At 33.4% G+C, this 26,388-nt stretch overlaps 2 protein-coding genes and 1 long non-coding RNA gene across 5 annotated transcripts; 1 reads left to right on the forward strand and 2 right to left on the reverse strand.

Moving 5' to 3' along the window:
• Window positions 1-9,635: 9,635 nt before the first annotated feature.
• LOC108330012 (uncharacterized) lies at window positions 9,636-14,429 on the reverse strand. 3 transcript variants are annotated; one of them, XM_017564450.2, is made up of 11 exons: window positions 14,357-14,429; window positions 14,197-14,242; window positions 13,861-13,997; window positions 13,441-13,619; window positions 12,415-12,596; window positions 12,043-12,327; window positions 11,898-11,956; window positions 11,775-11,811; window positions 11,581-11,652; window positions 10,488-10,812; window positions 9,636-10,201 (listed from the first exon to the last, which is right to left on the reverse strand). In XM_017564450.2, the coding sequence occupies exons 3-11, from the start codon at window positions 13,943-13,945 to the stop codon at window positions 9,785-9,787; spliced, it is 1,641 nt and encodes a 546-aa protein (XP_017419939.2). In that variant the 5' UTR covers window positions 13,946-13,997; window positions 14,197-14,242; window positions 14,357-14,429; the 3' UTR covers window positions 9,636-9,784. The 3 variants fall into 3 exon arrangements, with proteins under 3 accessions (XP_017419939.2, XP_017419937.2, XP_052733170.1); XM_017564448.2 differs by lacking the exons at window positions 14,197-14,242; window positions 14,357-14,429 and having other exon boundaries at window positions 13,861-14,140; XM_052877210.1 differs by lacking the exons at window positions 13,441-13,619; window positions 13,861-13,997; window positions 14,197-14,242; window positions 14,357-14,429 and adding an exon at window positions 12,760-12,915.
• Window positions 14,430-21,856: 7,427 nt separating this feature from the next.
• On the forward strand, window positions 21,857-23,678 carry LOC108331164 (flotillin-like protein 4). The gene is made up of 2 exons (XM_017565805.2): window positions 21,857-22,941; window positions 23,033-23,678. The coding sequence occupies exons 1-2, from the start codon at window positions 22,015-22,017 to the stop codon at window positions 23,528-23,530; spliced, it is 1,425 nt and encodes a 474-aa protein (XP_017421294.1). The 5' UTR covers window positions 21,857-22,014; the 3' UTR covers window positions 23,531-23,678.
• Window positions 23,679-24,562: 884 nt separating this feature from the next.
• On the reverse strand, window positions 24,563-26,347 carry LOC128196293 (uncharacterized). Its single transcript, XR_008248420.1, has 3 exons — window positions 26,180-26,347; window positions 25,395-25,509; window positions 24,563-25,154 (listed from the first exon to the last, which is right to left on the reverse strand). It is a non-coding gene; the product is annotated as an uncharacterized LOC128196293 (long non-coding RNA).
• Window positions 26,348-26,388: the final 41 nt, after the last annotated feature.

Consider the following 26,388-nt stretch of genomic DNA (forward strand, 5'->3'; position numbering starts at 1 on the left):
TTTATATATTTTATTTTTCACTCACCTCACCAGATAAAATAACGTAATTTTTCATATTCATATTTCAGAACAAATATATTTCAAAAATAATATTACTTTATTAAGATAATTATGTAATATTCACACCGTTATCTATAACCACTTTAATTGAGATATTTTTAACTTAAAACTCTTAATTTCGCAATTTTATAACTCAACAACATTCTTACTTAAATATATATATATATATATATATATATATATATATATATATTCACAAATGTAATCAATGATGAATCTGCCTTAAGAATTCAATATTTGAAATTTCTTCAAAGTTCAAATCTAAAAAATACAACACGATAATTATTATATTAAAACTGTCACAAATAAATTAAAATAAACTTTATTTTAAATAATTCAACAAAATATTATTAAGAATGACTTTTCTAACTTATAATGTTTGTAGTCGATCAATTTTCAATTAAGACTTGATAGTCATTTAAAACTTAGACTCTTAGAACAAATAAATTAGTTAAATACAACAAAAGTTGAATGCAACGTTAACTAAGTTGAACAAATAACTCGAACTACTCTCATAGAAAGTGATGAAAAACCTTAAAAAAAACATTTTTAGAACAACAAACATTTACTTTAATTATGATACTCTTCTTGTAAAAATAATCGTTTTTCTTCTAACTATGATAAAGTAAAATTTAGTTCTAAAATATGAGGTTCAAAGAAATACAGATAGAGAAAAAACACAATAAAAACTTAAAAGAAAATAAAAAAACATGCATAGATTTAAATGAGATCTTACCAATTAAGTCCAATATTTAAAAAACAATATATATATATATATATATATATAATTTTATAATAAAAAGTTATTATAATTATATATTAAAATATAAAAAATTCCTAATTTGAAAATATTAATTTTAGTAAAATTATTTTGTTTATAAAACTAAACTAAAAATATAGAAGTAATTTTCTAACGATACTATTTCTAATTTTAATTAATTAATTAATTTAATTTGAAAATCATAATTTTTCTTTGTTTTCTCGTTAACTTTCTTTTCTCGTTAACTTTCTTTTCAAGCAAACAAATGTCCTTCGTTTAACTTTATGTACCATTCTTTTATTATGTGTACGTGCGAATGGAGTGTGTGATGAGAATTTATTATTAAATCTTATATAGTAATAGTTATAGTCGCGTGAACGGAGATATACAAATACCAATATTATATATCATCACAAACAACAAATAAACATATTTTAAGTTAATAATATACATATTATGTGTAAGAATATGAAATTGGGGTATTATATTGACTTTTATTAAGTACATTAAAATTTAATTGTATGTATGATCATTGTATGTATCATCATTAATTGTATGTATGATCATTGTATGTATCATCATTTTGTATGCAGTAGTATTATATTGACTTATATATATATATATATATATATATATATATATATATATATATATATATATATAAATAATATAGTACAATAATTCATAAAATTCTCAAGAGTAATAAAATTTTCTTTTGTTTGGTTACGTGAGAATTCAATACTAACATTATTTTCTAACACTGCAAATATAATTGAGGGTTTTGTAAGAGCTAATACACTTCTAGCAAGGAGTATAATAGAAAAATGATGAAGACACACTACTGTATCTTGTTAATTATACTCGACCTCATAATATTTGTTGTAAATTAGTTAAGTAAGATATAGTTATTCATATACAAAAAGACATTAGATTGGAGTAAAACATATACTTCGTTGTCTTAAGGATATTATGAATATACATTTATTTTATTCAAATTATTTAAAATCATATTTAGTGGGTTATGCAAATGCAAGTTATTTATCTGATCCTCACAATGGTTGATTATAAACAAGATGATTTTTTTACATGTGGTAGCACAACCATTTCATGGAAATCTGTGAAGAAAACCACAACAACATCGTCAAATCATACAAAGATTTTAGCATTACACAAGATAAGTCGTTAATGTGTTTGGTTAAGACCTATAATCAACATGTGTGACAAACTTGTGGTTTATCCTTTGAAAAAATTGAATTAGCAATCATATATGAAAATAATAGTGCATTGTTCAATTGAAAAAGTGATATAAAAATCCAAAAAATTGGTTCATGTGAAAATTTGTTAGATTTATTTGCGAAGTATCTGTGAAGGGATTAGACTCTATTGTTTTAATGATGTAAGTTCACATGAGGAGATAAATAAAATATGTGATAAACGATAAGAATGATGTACTATTTCTCCTTTACTAGGTTTTTATCAAAAAAGTTTTTTGTAATAATGTTTTAACGAGACACATTTTCTGATCTATTTCTGATTTATAGATACTAAAAGAAGAATGTTATAAATATATGATTGTCTATTGATTTATTACACTTGATTGATTGTTTGATTGGTTTGTTACGATAACCATATGATTGATTTAACTATTTATATTAAGGTTTAATCATTCACTAAGTCCCTATTTTCGCGTGGAATCTCAATTTAGTCCCTTTGTTTCTGGAAATCTCAATTGGGTCCCAAATTTATGAAAATTGCAACAATTGGATCCTTTCCGTTAAACTGTCTCCAACGACGTTAGTGTGTGTCTGACATGGCACGCTGTAGTCAGTTTCTTAGCTGACGTGACTGACTGAAGCAGGGGCAGTGAAGCACGTGGATAATAACAATTTTGTAAGTAAAAAGAAAATAAATGTTTTAAACCAAAATGGGGATTCAGATTTTGTGCGGATCGAATTAGGGATTGGGATTCTTCTGAGTACTTCTAGGGTTGGGTTCGTCCAAAGTTCATTTCATTTCACAAAATTGGGGTATCAATTTGGGTATTTAGGGTTTAATCGAAGTTTACCTTCAGAGAGTGTGCAGTTGTCGTCGTCATCGGAGTTGTGGGACCTTCTTCAGTTGCAATCTGGAGTGGCCAGGTCAGTAAAAGTTTGGTTTTGTTACAAACCTTTATATTGCGATGTTGGGTGGTGGTCCCCGTCTATGTATTGTGTTTTATTTTTGATTGCATTGTTGTGGTCCCCGTCGTCGTATTGTGTTCCATTTTTTATTGCAATGTTGTGGTCCCCCCATGCCCCCCATGTTTAAAGTGATAATTGTCTGTGTGTGTGTGAGTGCGTTTTGGTTATGGTTTTAATACATGTTTTGTCGTCAATTGATTACATTATAGGTGTATAAATACTTATATATAGTGTTTTGCATCATGGACGAAGATATTGAGGTTGTGTTTCACCATGGAGGGAAATTAGTTAATGATGGGAAGCTTAAGTATGAAGGGGGGAGACATCTAGGTTTATGTTTGACCCAGATGTTTGGAGTTATTTCGTGGTTGTTAGTGTAGTGAAATCTTTGGGATACCATGGGCTTAAAGATATGTGGTACTCTGTAGGAGGGACTTCAGTGTTGGATGATAAGTTAGAGCCTCTGTGTGATGACACTGGTGCCATGCATATGGTTAATTTAGCTAGGCTGAATGGTGAGGTGCATGTGTTTTTGATACACCCTGTTTCTGAACCCGAAGTCATACATATGCTGGAATATGTTGGTAATGATGAAGGACACGTTGAAGAGAGGGGTGATGTTGATTGTGGAAGTTGATGTTGTTATCGAGGAAGAGGTTGATGGAGTTGAACAAGTTCAGGAAGTTGGTGGTGATTGTGAAGTAGTGGAAGTTGGTGGTGATGGTGAACATGAAGGTGTAGAAGAGAATGAAGTTGATGCTGTTATGGAGGAAGAGGTTGATGGAGTTGAACAAGTTCAGGAAGTTGGTGGTGATTGTGAAGAAGTGGAAGTTGGTGGTGATGGTGAACATGAAGGTGTAGAAGAGAATGAAGTTGAGGCTATTATGGAGGAAGAGGTTACTGGAGTTGAACAAGTTCAGGAAGTTGGTGGTGATGGTGAAGAAGTGCAAGTTGGTGGTGATGGTGAACATGAAGGTGTAGAAGAGAATGAAGTTGAGGCTGTTATGGAGGAAGAGGTTACTGGAGTTGAAGGTCAAGAAGTGGAAGTTGAAGCAGATGTGGAAATCCGAAGCTGGAATTCCTCTTTTGAGAATGGTAGTGGTGATGGAAATAATGAGTTGGTGGCCAAAAATCCTGGGTCAACAGTGAAACTAAAGGTTGAGGATGTGGGAGGTAAAGTCGTTTTCAAGAGATTCTATGTATGTTTAAAGGCTTGCAAAGACAGTTTTATGTCATGCAGGCCAATTATTGGTTTAGATGGAGCATTTTTGAAAGGTAAGTACGGTGGTGAGTTGTTAACAGCTGTGGGCCGAGATGGGAATGAGCAGATGTTGCCAATTGCATACTGTGTTGTTGAAGTTGAGAACAAGGATTCATGGAGGTGGTTCTTGGAACTGTTGGTAGATGACCTTGGAGGGGCTGAAATTTGTTCTTCATTTACCTTTATATCAGACCAACAAAAGGTAATAGTAATCATTAATTTGTAATTGTACATTTTAAGTTCTTAAGTATTTGTTGGCTGTATTCATTACTTGTATATTGTATTGTAGGGTCTACTTCATGCAATAGATGAATTGCTTCCTAGAGTTGATCAAAGGTTTTGTGTGAGGCATATGTATGCCAACTTCAGGAAGAAATACCCTGGTAAAAACCTGAAGCGTTTAATGTGGAGGGCAGCTACAGCCACACATCCACAAACCTGGGAGATGGAAATGAGAAACATAAGAGCAGTGAACGAAGATGTTTATAAGCATTTGATTGCCATCCCTCCAAGGTTAGTTTTCAAAAGTAGAACATAATTCCTTATTCATATAATGTGAATAATAATTCTATTATTTGTTGTAGGTATTGGTCAAGATCAAGGTTCACTGAAAGAGCTAAATCTGACACCTTAGTAAACAATATGAGTGAGGGCTTCAACAGTGTCCTCCTTTCTGCCAGGAGTAAACCCATAATTACTTTGTTGGAGATGATACGGCTTTACCTCATGCAAAGATGGGCCAAGAACAGGTCAAGCATATCATCATTTACTGGAGCCATTTGTCCCAAGATCCTATCCAGATTTAGAAAGGAATCTCAGTTAACTAAAAATTGGATTCCTAGGTAAATTCCAGTAATCACTTCGTTGTTATATTAATTTACTACTGTTCTTAATAATTATTGTTGCCTTCTTCTACACAGTTGGTCAGGCAACAAGCTATTTGAAGTTCGTCACATGTCTAACAATGGAGATAAGTTCGTAGTCAACATAGATGACTCCTCATGCACATGCAGAACTTGGATGATGACTGGAATCCCCTGTTGTCATTCATTGGCTGCAATGAAGTTCCTCAACATTGATGGAGAACAATTTATTGACTCTTGCTACATGAAGTCCAGATATGAGGAGACATATTCAACAATTATATATCCCTTAAATGGAGCCAACATGTGGAACATTACTCCATATCCTGATGTGTCTCCACCACACAAAAGAGTATTGCCTGAAAGACCAAAGAGAAAACGAAGACTAGAGCAATGGGAAATGAGGAAGGATGAATCAAGAATGACCAAATCTGGCTTGCGGAAGAGATGTGGCATATGTAGAGAACATGACCATAACAGAACTCGTTGCCCATCAGCAACCCAAGCTGGAACTGTGCCCAGTACATCAGCAACCCAAGCAACTCCATCCACTCAACAATCTGAAATAGCACATCAGTCTCGGAATCAACCGTAGTAGACAGTAGGAATGAAATTTTGTAATCTTTTTAGGCTACAAAACATTATGTAGAAAAGCAGTACATGTAGGAAAACGTTATTGTGGTACTGCAGTTGATAACTGATGGAACTTAATGCTGTTTTTATGGTTATTTTGGTCTGTATGACAGCAGTTTTATGTACTACTTCAGATTAATTAAATTTCAGCAGATATGCTTAATTTGGTTCCATTTATCTGTTGTGTGCATTGATGTTATGTTGATCTTTTAACATGGTTATGTTTCTGATTTTAACATTGCTTCAGATTAATGACTGAGAAAGATCAACACATTCTACTTTTATATAGTGCTTCAGATTAATGAAAATTCTATGAAGTTTATGTAATTTGTGCTTATCAGTTCACTTTGAAACCACTTCATATGATTGTGCTTATTAGTTGACAGTTCAATACGAAGAGTATTTTGGCCAAAAGTATGAATCAATACTTTGAATTACTTCCTTACCAAAATTTACAAACAATACAAACTTTTATAGTCAAAATAACTTTGGTTCATTGCATTGTAAGTACATTCCATCATAAGTACAATGAAATCATTCCTATGAACGAAAAAACACTATTGTAAGTACAATAATGTTCACCACAACAAGAACAGAGACAATCCCTAACAAGACATTAAGCCTATTTCCTAATTTCTTCACTGACAACTCCAAATCACTTATAATCTTCCATCCACCTTCCATTGCTTCTCTGTTCAGCAAAGACTCAGACTTGCCTTCACACTTTGTACTCGTTTCCGTTTCAACAACCCCATGATCTGCACACCATGTGAAATAATTGCAACCACCATCTTCACCACCATTCTGTGACAACGAAACACCAACCAGGGCACCCTCGAACTCAAAATAAGAACAACGAAAAACCTAACAAAAAACCTTACCTTGAACTTAGGGCAGTCCCAAAATTGCTTGCCTCTTTTCTTAACTGTTCTTGCAGTTCTGAGAACACAGTTCATCCCACAATAGCACAACGGACCACCATTGCTGTTTTTAACTCCTCCACCACCACCACAGACCACATTACTGTCTTGCTTCCGCTACCCGCTGCATGACAAAGACGAACATGGATGCATCTTCAACCAGCCCTTCGATTAAACCCTAAATACCCAAATTGATACCCCAATTTGTGAAATGGAAAGAACTTTGGACGAACCCTAGAAATAGTCAGAAGAATCCCAATCCCTAATTCGATCAATTCAAAATCTGAATCCCCATTTTGGTTTAAAACATTCATTTTCTTTTTATCCACGTGCTTCACTGCCCCTGCTTCAGTCAGCCACGTCAGCTAAGAAACTGACTACAGCATGCCACGTCAGACACACACTAACGCCGTTGGAGACAGTTTAACGAAAATGATCCAATTGTTGCAATTTTCATAAATTTGGGACCCAATTGAGATTTCCAGAAACAAAGGGACTAAATTGAGATTCCACGCGAAAATAAGGACTTAGTGAATGATTAAACCTTATATTAATTTGTATTCTTTGAGATATAAATACAATTTTTCCTATAATAATCTCCTCTTCCTCTCTTCTTCCTCTATTATAAATTTTATTTTATAACAAAATTATTATTTCCCTTGAATCCACTTTTTATCCCTTAAAAAACATTGTTTCATATGTGTAGCATTAATAATATTATTACTCACATATAACATTTTCTTAAGTAATTAAATGATATATCAATTTCAAATCAATATTTATTAATTTTAAGGAATGAAAAATTGAATTTCTAGTTGTATTTCTATTTTAAAAAAAACTGTCTTTTCGTGAAATTATAGCAGTCAAAAAGCAATTCTGAGTTTTTTCTTAGTTTAACATTACTAGGAAATATCCCTAAAAACGCGTTTAGTAAAATCGCGTAACTTTTGTGAAGGATGACATTCGGCTACGAAGCCCCCTCATCATAATGGCCCACTTGGTGCCTAATAAAAAAATGACTAAGAAATTGGAAAACGTTATAAAATAATTAAAAAATTAAGAAAGTACAATATAGTGATTACATATGATGTGTGAGCTATTGTAATATTTCCAATGTTTTCGATATCTAAAGATAGCAAAAAAAAAAGATAATTAAAGAAGTCATGATGACCACCTAAAACCTTAAACATTCAGTAGTAAAATCTGATCGTTTTTCATAATTTTATAAACACATGGTTTTACAATTAAAAAAATGACATGATAGACGAAATTTAGTCAAAAACATCAATAAAAATTAACCACTTATTGTCAAATGTACAATAAAATGGTCCAAAATAGTGAAAACTTCTAAAATAACTTTTTAACCTCGTCGTGTTTTCTTTACCTTTTCTTGTTAATTTTCTATCACATTTTTCTTTCATTTATTGCAACTTCAACTAATAGCCAAACACAACCTAAGGAGGTAAACTTATGTTGACATTATTATACTATTAATTTTACCCACTGTCTTGTAAGTATATAATATTTTAGATTTTTATTTTTTTTGTGTTTCAAATTTGTACTCTTTACAACAATAAGAATTACAATTTGGTAAATATAAGCAGCACTTTAGGATATTAATGGTTGTTAAAATCGTCAATCATACCTTTTTGTTTATTAATTTGATTAGTAAAAATATGAAAAAAAGATTTAAATTGCAAAAGGAAAAAATAATACGAATAACATATTTTAAATTTTACAGGAGCACAACGTATATTTAACCCTACTTTTTCTTTTAATCAAATATGGCCTAATAACAATCATGCGGGTTGAGTCTGGCTTATGTTTTGAACAGGCAAAAGGTTTACTTATCTTTACATAAGCGTGACCGCTTCATCATAATATTATGAAAAAAGAAATTATTAAAAATATAATATTTAATGTTATTAATATATGCTCACATTAATTTTTCATCAAAATTTATTTATTAATCCTTTAAATATTATAAGACAACCAACCAATACAAAGTTATTAGTTTTTAAAGAAAACATAAATTATCTGTGTTGATAAAAAAAATCCATGTTAATTATAACAAAATTCACTAAAATCATTTTAGCATCAATCCAAGGGGATTAGAAAAAAAGTATTGTAACTAATGCGTTTTCATTAATTGAAGGAATTTTCCTTATAAGAAAATAATTATGAGTTTCGTTTAGAGTAAGTATAAATCTTCCACCTATCTAGTTAAAAGAGTTAGTATGTGTATTTGAACTGACAGATTAAAGTTTGTATGAATATTTAAGAATTTTTTTAGAAAATCATATCCTCTCGATCTTTATAGAAGATTTATTTTGTGTTTTTTTAATCACAATTAAGGAATGACATTTCAGAGATATATTTTCTTATTAATAGCGGATTCAGGGGTATATATAGAAAACATTAAGAATTATATAAATTTGAATATAAGGTTATATTAGCAACCGAGGCTAGAAATTAATTAAGATTAGATGTCGACTGTAAAAAGCCATACATTTAACATTTTACATTAACCATTTTCAGACAAATTATACATTGCTTTTTTGTTCTTTTCTTACATTAAGTAAGTGTTTTGTCTTGCAGAGGTGTTCTTGTTCTTTTCTTAGCCTACTTTATTTTCAGTGGGTTCGGTTTGGGTCCAAATGGAAGAGTATTTGCTAACTTATCCAGAAAATGAAAGAGAACCAGCTCAAACTTCAGTCAAATTGGGTGAGCAGTATTCCCTATTCTCTAATCGGCTTTTTGTATATTTGCAGGAACATGTTGGGCTAACTTTTTCCCGTGACTGCATCCAAACTAAACACTGTCCAACATCTAAGAGCTGTGACATTTTGGTCTCATGATTTTGCCCTCACAAGAACAAACAATGTGCTCTATCCTTATGTTTGTGCCTTGTATGATGTCTGCTTCCTCCTCTCGCTTCCTCCTTTTCATCATGCCACGTAAAATAATGACATTTCATTAAAAAGCTAGCGTGTCATACAAAGAAGCTACAACATTATACACCCAACACCGGAAAAAGCTAAACACTGTTCAAACATGTTCATCCACCAACTGGCAATGGAAGAGCAACATCATTATCAACTAGTTTGCTAATTATACTTGTCTCCTTCAGGGATTTGGGCCAATGCCAGTGCTTGTCCTGGTGGTGGTGCACGTGTTGGAGTCCAGTTCTTTAACTCTTTTCTATGCAGACGATGTCTACGCTCTCTTCCATACACGATCCAGAAGATCAAAGAGAACATGACAGCAAAAGAGACCATTACCAATCCAACATAGATCCATCTACTGTAACGCCGTAGACCAGGACAATGGTCTGTAGATATAACGCTCAGAGTTTCACGAACGAAGGTGCAATCTTGTAGCTCAACCAGGGAGGGGGCATCATTATACAAATTGTTGGCCACATTTATTCCAGCGGAGACTTGGTTGTAGAAGGTGGGGGTCAAACGCCCCTGCGTCATGCATATCTCAGATGGCGAAACCTGGCACACGAAACTGCCATACGCCTGCATCACACACCAACTAATATTAGCATTAATGCAACTACATATTCAAGACTTAACTTGAGGTCTTTGATTATACGGGAACAATTCTAAATTGATTGATCCATGCACATGATGGTGAGACTTTCTCTTTTTCATGATTCAATCAAGCCTTGCTAGAAAATAAAACAAAACATAAAAATGAAAAAGAATTGTAATTTAAAATCAGTTTGATTTTCTTTATTTTATTTGGTCTTGGCACGGGAAAGCAGTGTTTGTATGTTATATGAAAGTGGTTCAATTAATGTACCTGCGTTGCATTGCTCAGGGTCACTTCACCAGGATCACATTGTCTATCAGTCATGTCAGGATGGAAGGGATTGCAGAGGAGCGGCATGAGGGGACCAGATTGATTATAGTAGAGTGGAGTGAAATTGGGAGCGAAATTTATGTTGGAGGCGTTGGTGATAACCTGGTTCACCAAATTCACTAGCTCAGAAGTTACTTCTTTGCTTCGCAAAAATGTTTCTTGTGCAGTAGCATTGTCCACACAGGGCAGAATATCGTCCATTGCCGTGTGTGCAATGGGATACTGGATCCATTCAGTCACAGCTACACAACTGTCTGCTGTTGCACTACCAAAACAAAAAGGAATTAGCTCCACACTAAAGATGCCAAATTCCACATCTGAAAAATACAAATAAATAACAGAAAGGTAACATGCTCATTATAAACATCGCATTCCGTAAAAGGTTCATCAGGGTTAGACCACAATGTCAAGTTGAACATATGGGCATGATTGGATAATGATAACAATGTGATTATTCAAGCAAGAACAGAAATCCTGTTACTAATTGGTGTCTGTCAGTGTTGCTTAATTTTCAGGTATTTTGCTTGCTGTTTAGTCAACTGTAGCCAGTTGATATCGGTTAGTTTTCATACGCAAGCTTCGTGTAAAAGGTGCATTCCATAGTCCAAATTTGTGATAAGTGCTAATTTCAGATTGAGAAGAAAATTGAAGTTTCAAAAAGAAAATTCAGCAAGAACAACGATCGAAGATTCTCCACTATCAAGGAAGAGAAAAAGGAGAACCGAACCAGAGAGCAGCGATGGTGGCAGATAAAACAAGCACTAGAAAGGATCTCTGATATCATGAGAAAAGGATAAATTTCAAAGAAAAAAATTGAGAGAAATGAGCAAAGTGCTCTCAATCTGAAATTAATCACTTATGACACGTTAAATAGACAATGCAGCTTTTATACGAAGCTTAAATGCAACTTATAACAATTGCCTAAAGAAACAGCCAAAAAGAAAAAAGAGATGAAAAATTAATTAACAAGTATATGATAAAATCATTGAATAATATATTTTGACTATTTTAGGGAGGGGTAATTGGAACTTACTTATGGAGAACAAGGAACGAACCACATAATATAAGGGCACCAGTAACAAGAACCCATCCTGCCATTACCAAGCTGCAATTATTTATGCCAAGTGTTTCACGAGAAAACATAGTGTTAAGTGGAGTTATGCTTGCTATCAAAGAATCGCAAGAAAGGTATGTAACATTGGGTGGTACACAGTATATATTACTTACATATACACAAGGAGCTGTATGCCAAAAATTGAGAATACTGTAGTAACAGGTAAAAAGAAGAAAATGAATTCCATAGCAAGTAAGAATTTGAGCATCTAAATTGGGGGCACAGAAGAGACATACAAAATCCAAGAAATGTCAAGACTAACATAACAGCAGCTATTATGATCAGCGCCAACCTCCTGCATCATTGTTACATTCTGTTACAGAGTAAAACTAAAGCAAGAAAAAAATATCTGGAGCGGAAAACATTAGAATCAATCATTACGCAGAATCTAAGAGATCTTGTATGTTGTCTGAGTTCTCCTTTGTCTTGTCAGCAAGGGTGCCTGCAGAGTTATTGATATCTGTTTCTGCCGCATCAATGTCAGTTTGAACATTTGTCGGGAGAAAAATTCGATCGATTCCAACCTGTTTAGCCTGATTAAGATTATCTGACACGTTCCTAAGCTTATCCACAGTGGAATCAGCTTGATGTACCACGTACTGCAATGTGGACGACATGCTGTGATGGAAACTTCCTTGGCCGATGTAGAGAACTGCACATCCGATCCTGTTAACACAGAAAAGTGCAATCTGTGATAAAGATCCAACAAAACCTGAAGCAAGCAAAAACATAAGGAGAGAGATGTGTACACACACTGCTGTAAATGTGAATAACATCAGGAGAATAAGGGAAAGGGCATAGCATGTTGGTGAATAACCATAAGGTTCTCTTTTACGACAGAAGTAACAAACACCAATAGTGAATAAGCACAAGCCAAACCCCAAGAACCAAACTGCTGCAATACTGAACATAGGAACTGCAGTATATGCCACAGACTGCATTCAATAAAAAAAATAGTTAGTGGATTTTGCCTTTTTAAATTCAACATTGCAAACCAAACAGCCTGGTAAGATTAAAGTGCTGAAAATGGAAAGAGACAAAATTAAAGAAAAGAAAAGCATAACAACATAAAACAGTCAGAATTCACCAAATTATTACCCAACTACAGGACCATTCAATTTCTTCGTCCAGTAAAACTAAATAAATATATGACCAACCATGGAGATAAACATTGGTTTTCCTTAAAAATACATGCAAAGGAATATTTAAATGTATATTTAAAAACGCACATCTAGTGGCTCCAATTTTACACAAACCCGGATACTACTCAACACTTCTAGTGCATCACTTTTTATGCTTTTTGTCTTTTTTAACAATGAGTTCCACCTAAGGTCGGCCACTAAAAAGTAGCTTTGGTCATTGATATAACCATCAATTTTTGATCAGAAAACATCACCAGAGGCTGCAGAGATCCTACTCTTAAATTTTATCCCATGTATGTATATGTATTGGAGTAATACTTACAGTTGCATCTATATCAATCAAAGTATAAAATAGGCAACACAAATGTGTGCACCAAAAGCATCTCCCTTTTATTGTTACACAGATACTTTCAGATACAACCATCATTCTCCGTTACCTACTTTTCCAACAATTCTATATTTCATAGTTTGGGCAGATAAACTAAAATGATAGCTGAAGATAGGTGATGTCAATCCCAGAGCCTCAATAGAAGCACAGATTCTGAGCCTAACAGCAGAATTAACGAAATACAGTTCTCAGTAGCACACTATAAAACCATTATTACAGTACACAGGAGTAACGGTTTGAAGAGCTTACAGCCCAATAATGGTTGTCAGTGATATTCCATCCATATATGTACTTGTTGAAGCTATTAAGAGGGTCTTTTCTTCGTGTTCTCTCAGCAGATAAGGGAACGGGCGAGTTCTCGAACGGTGCAGCATCGTACACATGCAACCTAGAAAAGCCTACAACATCCTTTCCCTCATTTTCTGGCCCTGCAAAAAACAAAAATGGTCATGCTTTGCTTTCTGATGAAACATCTTCAAGAGTGAGAGAGTAGCCACAATCATTGAAACACTGTCCTGCATTGTCATAGTGGTGACCTATGTCCCCCACCGAACTCAGTGAAAAAAGTGACAACATTTGTTTAAATTAGAGGCTTGTTTGGCTTCCAAGATTTTAGGGTCTCCTAAACAGTGAATAAAAGCCAAAGGGAGAGAGTTGTGAGAGAAATACCTGAAGCTTGGTGCGACAACAGAAAGGAACCGGACAAGAAAACTGTGAGCAGAAAACAAAAATGCAGTGCCCTGTAACTTAGCATTGTGTGAGAGGAACCAACATGAACTTATGATGTTCTTGTGTTCTTCACTACTCTGAGTGTGTGTGGAGAGAGAAGAATAGTTAACCGTTAGAAAAGAAAATATCGTGTTTGGGAGACCGGCGGGTTGCTCAGGACATTAACCTCGTTAATGCCCCACCATTATCATATGCCGTAAAAATAGTAATCAAATAATAGTATATTCAGAATAACAATATATTATAATGTATGGTGCTGTAATTTTTCGTAAATACCTTACAACATACAGTTCTTTACTGTCACCAACACCTCAACATTAACCTACGCAATATAATGAAAAATAAACAGCAAAATTACTTTCAACTCACACACAAAAGTATGTTCTTTTTTCAAATTTAAAGTAAAGAGTTGCTCTGCAAGGAAAGCTTAATGCACCTCATTAGTGTATCATCTATGAGACCACCAATCTTAGCCATTGAAGATAAAAGCTCCGAAGTTTTTCTAAACTAGCAAGTGTCTCGTCTTTTATCCTATAATCCCAAAAGAATAACAATGTATTAAGGTACATAATTAAGCATTGTGAAATAGTTGAAGGAATTATTGATGATTAAAGCTATATTTGTGAAAATGTAAAAAATATTATAAGGTGAGAGAGGTGGAGTGAAATGGTGAGAAAGTGGAAGATGATAGGAGGATGAGATGTAAACCATTGATTGGGCTCGTTCCCCAACGTAGTTCTCAATACTCTTCTTATGCCTGCTTTTGACTTTAAGCCAAGTGTGGACCACCATCTCAGCCCCTTTTTCCCTCCTTTTCATGCTTCAACTCTGAAATACAAACCCATTCTATCACTTTCAAAAAACTTTCTCCCTCTTACCTACTACTACGTTCTTACACTTACCCTTTAAATTTTAAACGATGAATTAAAGCAATGGAATTTAGAAGAAGTCCCATATGAAACAGAAATAACCTCGGTAGTGTTCTCAATATGCAAATCATGAAGAAAAGGAAATGTCAAAGGGTTCACACCTTCCTCTCTACTCACTTCTGATCACAGCAAAAATTGGTTATTATAATGTCTGATAAAATTTACACAACCTCAAATCCCACCCTGGAGCTGTGAAACAAACAAACAATGTCAAAAAGTTCAGGCTATCAAGGATTCCCCACTGTCACACACTCAACCTAAATGGGGATTGTTATTTCCAATTACCCTTTTTATAAATTTTTTATTATTACTCGTATCTAATTTCTATGCAAGTGTTTTTTTCACATCACTTTCTTAAAATAAAAATCACAGCTTCCTTCGATTAAACAAGACCAATTTAAAATTATTAGTGTATACAATTTTTTTTTTAAAAGTTGGTTTTATGAGATTAATTTAGATTTAAATTTTACTTTTTAATATAATATTACAATTATAGTTAAAATTTATCGAAATTTGTGTTAATTAGATATATTATTTCATTTTTTATCCAACAACCGCTCTCAAATCATTAATTAACATCTAGTTTCATATACGAGTTATATATATTACGATGTAAAAATAATATATTAAAATGTTTGTTAAATTTAAATTTAAAACTTATTAACCTTATAAAATATTTAGAATAGTTACATCTTTCATATTAGTTTGAGTAAATTAGATGAAGAAAAACATTTGCTAATTTTCTTTAGATGATGACGTAGTTTCTTTTCATAAATTCTGTTTGATAAAAAGTATCAATATAATGACATGAATTTACTTTTGTATATTAAGATTATAACGTGACACTTTATGTTTATCACTCTAACAATGATCACTGAATCAATCTCAATGAATAAATAAGATGAATCATTTAGTAATATATATTTCTCCTATGAATATAATTATTTGATATTAATACGTGATCGTCTTAAACGCATACTAGACACACATTTTCTACACTAATAATTCAGCGTCTATATATTCATTATGAAAAAAAATGATAATTATATAATATGAATGCTTTTAAATCTTTTTTTAAATAAAATTATCTTTATTTTTTCTAAATTTTAAATTAATCGTTTCGGTGCCATTATTTATATCCAAGTACATTAAAGTAAAACTAACACGGAATGAGCTGTTTAATAACAAAAATACAAAATTGCCGACATAACAATTTTGCACATCATGTTTAAATATTTGATGATTTCCTTCTCCATGATCGATCAATAAAAATATTATAAAATTTACTTTTATAACAACTGAAGTTAACTTATAAGTTTTTCATAAATTTAAATATTTTTAATTAACTTTTTATTATATCTTTTACTTTGTTGAATATTTGAAAAAATATATATATATATATATATATATATATATATATATATATTATTTAGGTAATGTGGTCTTTATCTTATTTAATTATTTTAATGGGTTAAGAAATGTGAAGTTTAATACTTAACGTAACATATAGATTATATAAAACGACGAGTAAATTTTATTATTTTAATTAAAAACGTGTTAGAAAGTAATAAATTGTGAACATCACCTTGCGATGATAGTATTGAAAGCTATTAAAAAAAAGACATCGACGAAACCCATCACTTTGATTGTTGTAAGTAATATTGTGATTAGTGTTCTTATATACACTATTAATTAAAACAATAAATTTCACTTATTATTTATATTAATATAATATTATTTTATATTAATTACAAAATTTGATATTTTTTAACATGTGATAAGTGAATAAAACGATCTGATAAGATAATAATTACATAAAATAAAGTTAAATAAATAATAGAAAATAAATTAAAAATATATAATTTAACTTTTGTAAACAAAAAAAACTCAATTAAAAATTACAAAAACTTAAATAATTAGATATATGCCAATATAAATATTAATTTAGTAACTAGATAACATCAGCTAATTCATAATTGTTTCAACTATTTTCTCACTTAGGTATAGTGTTATCAAAATGGGTTAGAACTTAAGTTAATTCCTGTAGACGTATATTTGTCGGCTGTCCACCTAAACCGGAGGTGATTATAGATGCTATAACAAAACTTCATTAGAAAATATCTCGAGAAATCACTAGTAAAAAAGAAGCTTTTTAACACGCTATATATGTCTCGGTTTTACTGAAATCGAAGCGTATAAAAGCGCGGTGGCATTTTTGTAGTTTTAGAGAACTTATATACCTCGGTTTATAGGAAACTAAAGCGTAAAACGTCTATTGCCTCGGTTAAGTCATAAACCGAGGCATAAAGTCGCACCAGTGCACACTTAAATCACGTGATAGAAGCTAACATAATTTTTGAATAAGGTCTACTGCTTCGGGTGTGAGTAGAACCGAAGTAGAAAAGTTTTCCAACATCTGTTACGCGTCAACCGAGGCATATAACGCGTATATGTTTTTAAATTTTAATTATTTTCTGACACTTTAGGCATCGGGTATGCTTGAAACGGAGGTCGTATGCCTCTATTACCTTAGGTAAATCTGTAACCAAGGTAGTATAGCGTTTTATAACCTCGTAGATATCACTCTTCCTCTTCTTCTCTCTTGCTCAAATCTCCTTCTCACTGTTCCTCTTCTTATCTCTCGCTCAAATCTCCTTCTCATTGTTCCTCTTCTTTTCTCTCGCTCTCTTTGCTTTCACTGTTCTCCGATCACCCTGAAATAGCCACCACTCTGCTTGAAACGGAGCCACCACTCTGTCGCTGTTCTCGCGCAAGATTCAGCCTCACATTGCCTCCCGCTGCGTCGTCCCCTGCTTCTCGCGCAACCGCTTCGCTGCCTTGCCGTCACGCTCCCTCGCAGCGCCTCCGCATCCGTCATCGCGCCTCCGCCTCCGTCGTCGCGCCTCCGCCTCCGTCGTCGCGCCTCCGCCTCCGTCGATGCAACCTAAAACCTAGACGAAGGGAAGGTTCTGCATCCAACCTCTCCTTCAATGTCGCCGCTCCGTTATTGTCGCCCAAAGCCTATGGCTGCATCCAACCTCCTCCCGCGGAAGCCTATTCCTCCGTCTCCGCCCCCAAAGCCCATGGCCACATCCTCATCTTGACCCGTCCCACCCCCAAACCCGTCACGCCTCCCACCCCGCAACCCCAACTCCACCACCAATCGACACCCAATCCGATCCATCAAACCCAGGACCAGTTGGAACCGCCACCGGACGCGATCTCACTCTGCCACCGGACGCGATCTCGCTCCGCCCCCTCAGTCGAACTGGCACCGCTTCCTCATTCTCGTCTCTCCCTGTTCAATATTTTTTTACTTGGACTATGTATGAATGATTGGATTATTATGTGTTTTGCTGGATTAGAATTTTCATTGGCCTTTTCAGAGTTTGCTACTGGTTCATGAGAGGCGTTGCGGTTCTTGAGAGGCTCCTTGCGGTTCTTGAGAGGCTCCTTGCGGTTCTTGAGGGCATGCCTTCTTACGGTTCCCGTCGAGGGCAGGGAGGGGGATCCAGCGGGAAAAGTTGCGACGGTGTTTTCGGCGGGGTTCTTTGAGCTTGGGATTTGGGTTTGAGGGTTTGGGTTTGAGGGTGAAGTGCACGGGCACGACCATCGAAGGAAGAAGGGAAAAGTGCTACCTTGCTTACTGGCCGGAGAACTGAACAGCGTGGTGATTAGGAAGGAAAGCTTGAAGGTAGCAGTGGTCAACAAGCAATGTTAAGAGATGAGGATGGTTGTTTACCAGCTTTGGGAACATCAACAAGATCATTCCACAGTGAATCAATATCCTAAAGGTTGAAAAAAATAAGAAAAAAAATACGTTACTTCCTCGGTTACCTAAAAACTGAGACATAATCTCATCCTTCTTGACTCAGTTCATAACCGAGGCATAAAACTTACCCCTTTTTACCTCGCCTGTATATGCCTCGATTGTAGAACCGGTGCCTATAAGCAAAAGTAACGGGTGTCATTTCTTCTTACTGCACTAATGAATATATGAAGATCCAATGAGTTTTCAACGAGAGAATAGATGCTTTACCACCAACCATAAGTTTCATGTTGGATATAGTACTTGTATTGGCAATTAATGTCAAGAATTTTCTATCAACCGCCATCTATTTTATAGATATTGTCTGACACATTTTTTTAAAGTACAATAATAAGAAGCTCACTACAAGGTCGGGCCGGGTTAGGTTTGAAAAAATGAAATTTTTTTATACAAGCCAATTTTCAACCCGTCTCACTTAAAACCGACTCACACGGGTTGAACACGTGGTGAGTCAAGTTGACTCACCAATCCACCTAATTTAATTTAATTATTTATTATTTTGTGTTTCAATATTATTATTTAACATTTGTTTATTATATTGTAAATGAGAATAAAGAAAAATATGTTTCAAAGACAACAAAATATTGTAAATTTATCCATTGAAAACTCTAATCTTACATATGTACAAGTGACACAAAAATTATCAATATTGTCAACACCCAATTTCGTTCGGGTAAGTAAATATTTAAAAATAATAAAAAAAATAAGAGAATAATAATTAATGGTGGGTTTAAAGGGATAAAATAATAACTTTAATACCAAACATAATATTTTTGAAATGTTAATTTAATATGGTAATACTTTGAATTAATATTATGCTAATAATTATAAGCAATAACTAAAATAGTATATTAATATAATTTGTTGCATCAGTTATTTAATTTGTTTTCTGGCAACCAAGACCATTTCTTTTCGTATTTTGTTTTATTGTCATTTAATTCACAATTAAGGCAAAATTGCCATAATATTACAGTGTGTATATAAATACGCACTCTGAAAAAAGATAGAGAGAAGCATGCAGAAATAATAGAAAAAGAGTATAAAAAAAATAGGTTCTCACTTGTAAGAGTTCTGTCAACGGCAATCATCAAAGAAGAAAGAGGAAAGTACTAAAAGCTAAAAATGTATGTTACCTCCACACCATTCTTTTTCTCTTTTTATTGAACTCTGAAGTTTTTTTCTAAAGGTATTTTTTTTTCATATACACATATTTATCCCGGTTGCGACAAATATTATAAACTTATTTATTAGCTTTTTGGGTTTGATTTTAGATTATATTTGAGTTGTATGTTAATTTTTTATTTTGAATTGGTTTTTGAATTTAACATTTTAAAGAAAAATTATTTAAATTTAAATTAAAAAAATATTATATTTTTTTTAATTAAAAAACTTTAATTAAGTAACTAGAGTCAATCCGTTTAATCACCTGAAAGGCCGAGCCCTCCGTTTAATCACCTGAAAGGCCGAGCCCGATTTGACAGGTACTTGCTATGTAATAACGTCACATGGACAACGAAATACACGTTGAAAGAAATATAGAAAATTAAATATGACATGGAAAAATACGACATACATGTCAATGAATCCATACAAAATAACAATTCATGCTGTCTTGCCTCAACAAGTGCTGAAGGGAGGTGCAAGCAGAGGTAGGCGGTGTAGAGGAGAAATGTTAGTGTGCAGGAGAGAGAGAGAGGTGCGACGTAAATGTAAATTAAAAGAAAATGTGGAAGAGAGAGGGATTTGGTTCTTAAACTTCATCAGGAATCAAGATTCCGTCATTAGAAGTAATTATGAGTTTATTACGTATGAGGACAAAAAATGATCAGATTCTGTTTCCCCTAATTTGTGAATAATTAAGAAATCTTCATTATTTGGAGAAATCTCTATCTTTCAATAAAACTATATGAAAATGGTTGGTCAAGAAAAGAGGAGCAGAATCATTTAGCAGTGCAATACCTCGGAAATTCATCCAAACCAAGAACATTGACCAATAGAAAAAAAATAAAATCTAAGAGTGCTTTCCCAATATAATTTGACATATTCTTTATGTTCAGAAATTATATTCCCAATATAATTTCTTTATGAAAATATATTAATCAAATATATTTATAGAGATACAGCTGGAAGTTCTGTTTGTTTAAACTAGTAATATTTTATATTTTGACATAAATATATAATACTTTTTTCTTTTGAATTTTGTTTATTTAATAATGCTTAATTTATTGTCATACATTCTTGAATTTGTCAACTTTTTGTTTATTTTTTTCATTTCATAATATGTAAAAAAAGTTGCTAATCGAAAAATTAAAGTGGTTGACCACAATTATATTAAAGAACAATAATTATAAACAATGTAAGTAAATTTAATAAAATGTAACAAACAAATAAAAAGAGTCAGAGGAATACGGATTATAAATTAACGAAAATAAGTTGTAGAATTGTAAATAACATTGAAAAAATTAATGCACTACAAATTTAGGAATCATATAGGAATACAGGTGGCCTTTCTTGTTATTACAGGTTGGAGTTTCTAATTGTCGTGTGTTAAAAGTTCAAAACGTCATTATGAAAAAATGGTCAAAGTACAAATTTTAATTAGTGAATTGATATTCATTAATGATCATAAATAAGTTGTTTAGTTAAGCACTCAACCTATAATGCCATGAGTAAAGAGATCTCCTTCGATATTGTCAACTTCAATTAATATTAATAAATAAACTTATGAAGAAACATAGTATAATCAACATGCTAATAAAATCTATATTTGGCAATACCTTTTGTATTTCTTGCGCAGCTCTTCGTGTGTATCGACGTCACATGTACATATCTATATTTTGACGAAACTATGTTGGGAAAGTATTGGGCAAATTCCAATTAGTATTTTACTAAATGATTAATATTATTTTATTCTTATTTGTTTTGACTTTTACTAACTATTCTTAAGAAAAGAACTTCAAAGCTAATAAAAAATAAATATTCTCTCTATACGAAAAGAATATTAATATCTTAAGTGTAAAAGGAAATAAAACAATTCAGTATTAAAGGTAAAATAAATTAAGGATTTTATTTAACTAATAAGTTTTTTCATTGTTACTCTATCTCACATTCCACTTGTTGTTTTAATGTAACTTCCCACCAACGTACCAAATTCATCTGAAGTTGCTAAGTATTTTCCATTGATGATATGAAAAGTATCTTATTAGTGAGGTCAACTAATAATATTTTATGAGATGTAGGTATAATTCATATGCCTATATAAAGCATTCCTTCTCATTCTCATGGTTTATCCATCTTTTCCAGTCTTAAACATCAGTGTGAGAAAAGCATATAAACATGTATAGAGTAGCAAAGGCATCAGAGTATCTTGTGATAACTGGAGTTGGAATCACAGACATAAAGCTTGCAAAGAAAGCATGGATTCTCCCAGGGCAGTCATGCAGCGTCTTCGACCTCTCTCCTGTGAACTACACTTTCGAGGTTCAAGCCATGAGCGCAGAGAAGCTCCCTTTCATTCTCCCCGCTGTCTTCACCATCGGTCCCAGAGTCGACAACCACGACAGCCTTCTCAAATACGCCAAACTTCTCTCTTCCCACGACAAGCTCTCGCACCACGTTAAGGAGCTAGTCCAGGGCATCATCGAGGGAGAGACACGTGTCCTTGCGGCATCCATGACCATGGAGGATGTTTTCAGAGGCACCAAGTCGTTTAAACAGGAAGTGTTTGACAAGGTTCAGTTGGAGCTCAACCAATTTGGGCTTCTCATCTACAATGCCAACGTGAAGCAACTGGTGGACGTGGTTGGCCACGAGTACTTCTCTTATTTGGGTCAGAAGACTCAGATGGAGGCTGCCAACCAAGCCAAGGTTGACGTGGCAGAGGCAAGGATGAAGGGAGAGGTTGGAGCCAAGTCGAGGGAGGGGCAGACGTTGCAGAACGCTGCGAGGATCGATGCGGAGACAAAGATAATATCGACGCAGAGGCATGGAGAGGGAGTGAAGGAGGAGATAAAGGTGAAGACGGAGGTGAAGGTGTTTGAGAATGAGCGAGAGGCGGTGGTGGCGGAGGCTAATTCTGAGCTTGCGAAGAAAAAGGCTGTGTGGGCACAAACGGCGCAGGTGGCAGAAGTGGAGGCCACAAAAGCAGTCGCACTAAGGGAAGCCGAGTTGCAGAGAGAGGTTGAGAGGATGAACGCTCTCACTAGGACAGAGAAGCTTAAAGCCGAGTTCCTCAGTAAAGCAAGTGTTGAATACGAAACCAAGGTAAGCTTAGTTCACTTTTGTATAAGTTTCTTCAGAGCATGCTTTCTACTTGCTTCAATGTTATTGAAAATTTGAAGGGTGTTAAAATTAGGTACAAGAGGCAAATTGGGAGCTGTACAAGAAGCAAAAAGCTGCAGAAGCAATACTGTTTGAGAAGGAGAAAGAGGCAGAAGCACAAAAAGCACTGGCAGAGGCAGCATATTTCAGTCGACAACAAGCAGCGGAGGCAGAACTATTTGCAAAGAAAAAGGAGGCAGAAGGACTTGTGGCAATTGGACAAGCCCAAGGGGTATACTTGAGAACACTTCTTGATGCACTGGGAGGCAACTATGGTAATCTAAGGGACTACTTGATGATAAATAATGGGATGTTTCAAGAGATTGCGAAGACTAATGCAGACGCCATTCGAGGACTTGAGCCAAAGATTAGTATTTGGACTAATGGCGGAAATGGAAGTGATGTCGGTGGTGGAATGAAGGATGTAGCTAATGTGTACAAGATGTTACCACCTTTGTTTAACACAGTGCATGAGCAAACTGGTATGCTGCCACCCGCTTGGATGGGAACCCTGTCTGACAAAAGTTCTTAAACCCTCACATGTTGTTCTTGGATGCGTGTTTTGTTAAGAATTTACAACATTTTTTACTGTCATTTTAATACTGTTACTTTTAAATGTGTAAACAAATACAACTTTTATGTGTGTGGTAATATTCAAATGATAAAATTCATTTTAGTTACCTGGTTTTAACATTTTTAAGAACAAATTTGTTCTTAAAACTTTGAAGACGAATATCTGAAGTGAAGACTCACATTTATGAGTTTGAACTCTAGTGACATGTTGAAGTGCAACAACTAATAAAAATAAAAAGATAAGAGAAAAACCCTATTGTGTAGTTGCAATATAATAAGCATAAAATTAGAATGAGATAGTTTGGATGATTGTAAAAGAAATGAAAAAGGAGAGAAGTAACATGACATTATTTATGATTAATACTTTATTTATATTTATAATGTTATTTTTTAATAAATCATTATAATAAAAAAACACTATTATATATGAATGTATATTATTCATAATTAATTTGTGATAGATTGAGTCGTTTTTTTAAATTAATAATTCAGGTTATACTTACTTTCTCTAAGATAAATATAAGTTAATGATGTATGTTAATTATTGAGATATTATTATAATTATTTACTTTATTATTAATTAGAAGACATATTATTAACCTTTTTATGGATATAATTCTAGACATTATTTACTTAACATAATTATAGACATAATTTTGCTTTAACTTTAGGTAAAGGTATTGGTGGCTTGATGAATAAAGGAAGATAAGAAGGATATTGAAAATATTTTAATTGAACTATTGCTAAACTATTAATTTATATAAAAAGGATAATTTTAAAATATTATATTAAATTATTATATTAGTTTCGTTTTTAAAAATAAAATCAGTCTAATATATCACAATTTTAACATGATTTATTTTATTAAAAAAAATCAAGATAGAATATTTGTTAATAATAATTCAGATAATTGAGATACTTAAAAAAATTAAACTAATTTAATTTAGTTTATTTTAACCACATAAATTTTCGTTGAATTTTTTTCCATTTATAGGGAGACATGAAATTCCAACGTCTGCTGTCATCTAATACATGTGGCATCTTCTCATTGTTGCTATTTGAAAGGGAACCAAAAGGCAATATTTTAAAAGAGCAACAAAGTCACACCCTAATCATAAAAATTAAAGTGTTGAAAAATCGTTCTACCATCCATTTACCCCACAAAAGGGTTACAGATTCAGCAAAAAAATTATTTGTAAATACATAAAGACTGTTTATCAAGGCATTCAAGTTTCCTCTCCTTGAAGCACAAACGATTTTTCTATGTGCATGCATGTACTTACATAACCTGGCGTCTGCAAGAGATATTCTAGCTGAGAGTGAGACTGCAATAGTTCATAAATAGTCACAGGTCCTTTAGTACAAGAAACAGTAGCACATAGAACGGCCAATTTGGATTGCAGGCAAGCACTTACAGCTTGCATTAACCAAGCAATTTCAGAATCCTTAAGAACAGAACCCACTCTCTCCAAACCCTTTTTCAGTTCCTCAAGAGTGATCTGTCCGCTATTATCTGTGTCTATCATCCTGAACATTTCTTTCAGTCCTGCAATTTCTTCCTCAGAAAAACTTTCAGCAATTACCTGATAAGGGATAATACAGCAAGTCAAACCACTGCTTGAATGGAGCAATTATCTTCAACTGGCAAAAATGTTCAATATTATCGACATTATTCAAATTCAAATGTCCGAGGCTTAATCAGCTAGACTATTTTTGTCAATATATATAGTGAATGATAACGTTATAAGGAAAATCAATAAAATAAGCTAGTTCTCGAGCACCTGCAATGTATTTCTATTCTCAAATAAATAGTGGATACTCACTCGAATGGCTATTTTTTGAGCTTATTCATTGCAGAGAACTGCTTCAAACGACTCAAGACAGCAGAGTCAAGTGGCTTATCAGGAGCAACGCCTCCGACTTGCACCCATGGATGGCCTGCATATCATCAACATTAGCTTGTGTATTTGTATATTTAAAAATGAAGATGAATATGCTTCAATTTTGAAACAAAATAAATTACGGTTCGTATTGAAAATAATCAGATGAATGATTATTGTGTCCTGAAATTGAATTGAATAAATAGATCATGATGCTTCACTTTGTGTCACTTCGAGCAACCATTATCAGTGCCTCAGCATAAAATTATACGTCTTGAAACCTTTTTCCTTTGCTAATATACTTAATATAGTGGTTATTTCCATAAATTTTTCACAACACATAAAGTTTGAAAGTTATAGTTTACTCGTATTTATTTTATTATAATAATATTGTCAAGCAGTTTTAATATCATTTTTTATAGAAAAAATGTAGTGATTCAGTCATAAAATCTTTAATATATTTCTAATTTCAAAATTATATTTATGCAGTACAGAGTTAGAAATAAAACAGAGGCATTCCAAAAGAAAGCACCATATGTGAAGTAGGGTCCTATTTCATCTGAAATCAAAATCAGAAAATCTCCACTGACAAGGCAAACTTCAAAATTTTGGTTTAACTTCTGAATATTGTGGTAATGTCTATTCGGTAGGAGCAATTTGAAATTCATGGCCCGAATATTTCTCATTCAAAAAAGGGAGGGGAGGAAAAATCGGACAGGTCAACTTACGTAGTGGATTTCTCTCAACTAACGAGCTAGCATTTTGGTTGGACTTTCCACTCGTACTGAAGCGCAAACAGAATTTTTGAAACTTTTCTAATTTGACTTGTCACCAAATAAAAAGGCAATCAATTTTGTCAAAATAAAGTTGTTATGAGACAGACAAAAATGGATGGCTTTTACCTTTCATCAATATCTTCAACTTCGGAATGTGCCCT

This window comes from Vigna angularis, chromosome 4, assembly GCF_016808095.1.
Source record: "Vigna angularis cultivar LongXiaoDou No.4 chromosome 4, ASM1680809v1, whole genome shotgun sequence".
Taxonomy (NCBI): Eukaryota; Viridiplantae; Streptophyta; class Magnoliopsida; order Fabales; family Fabaceae; genus Vigna; species Vigna angularis.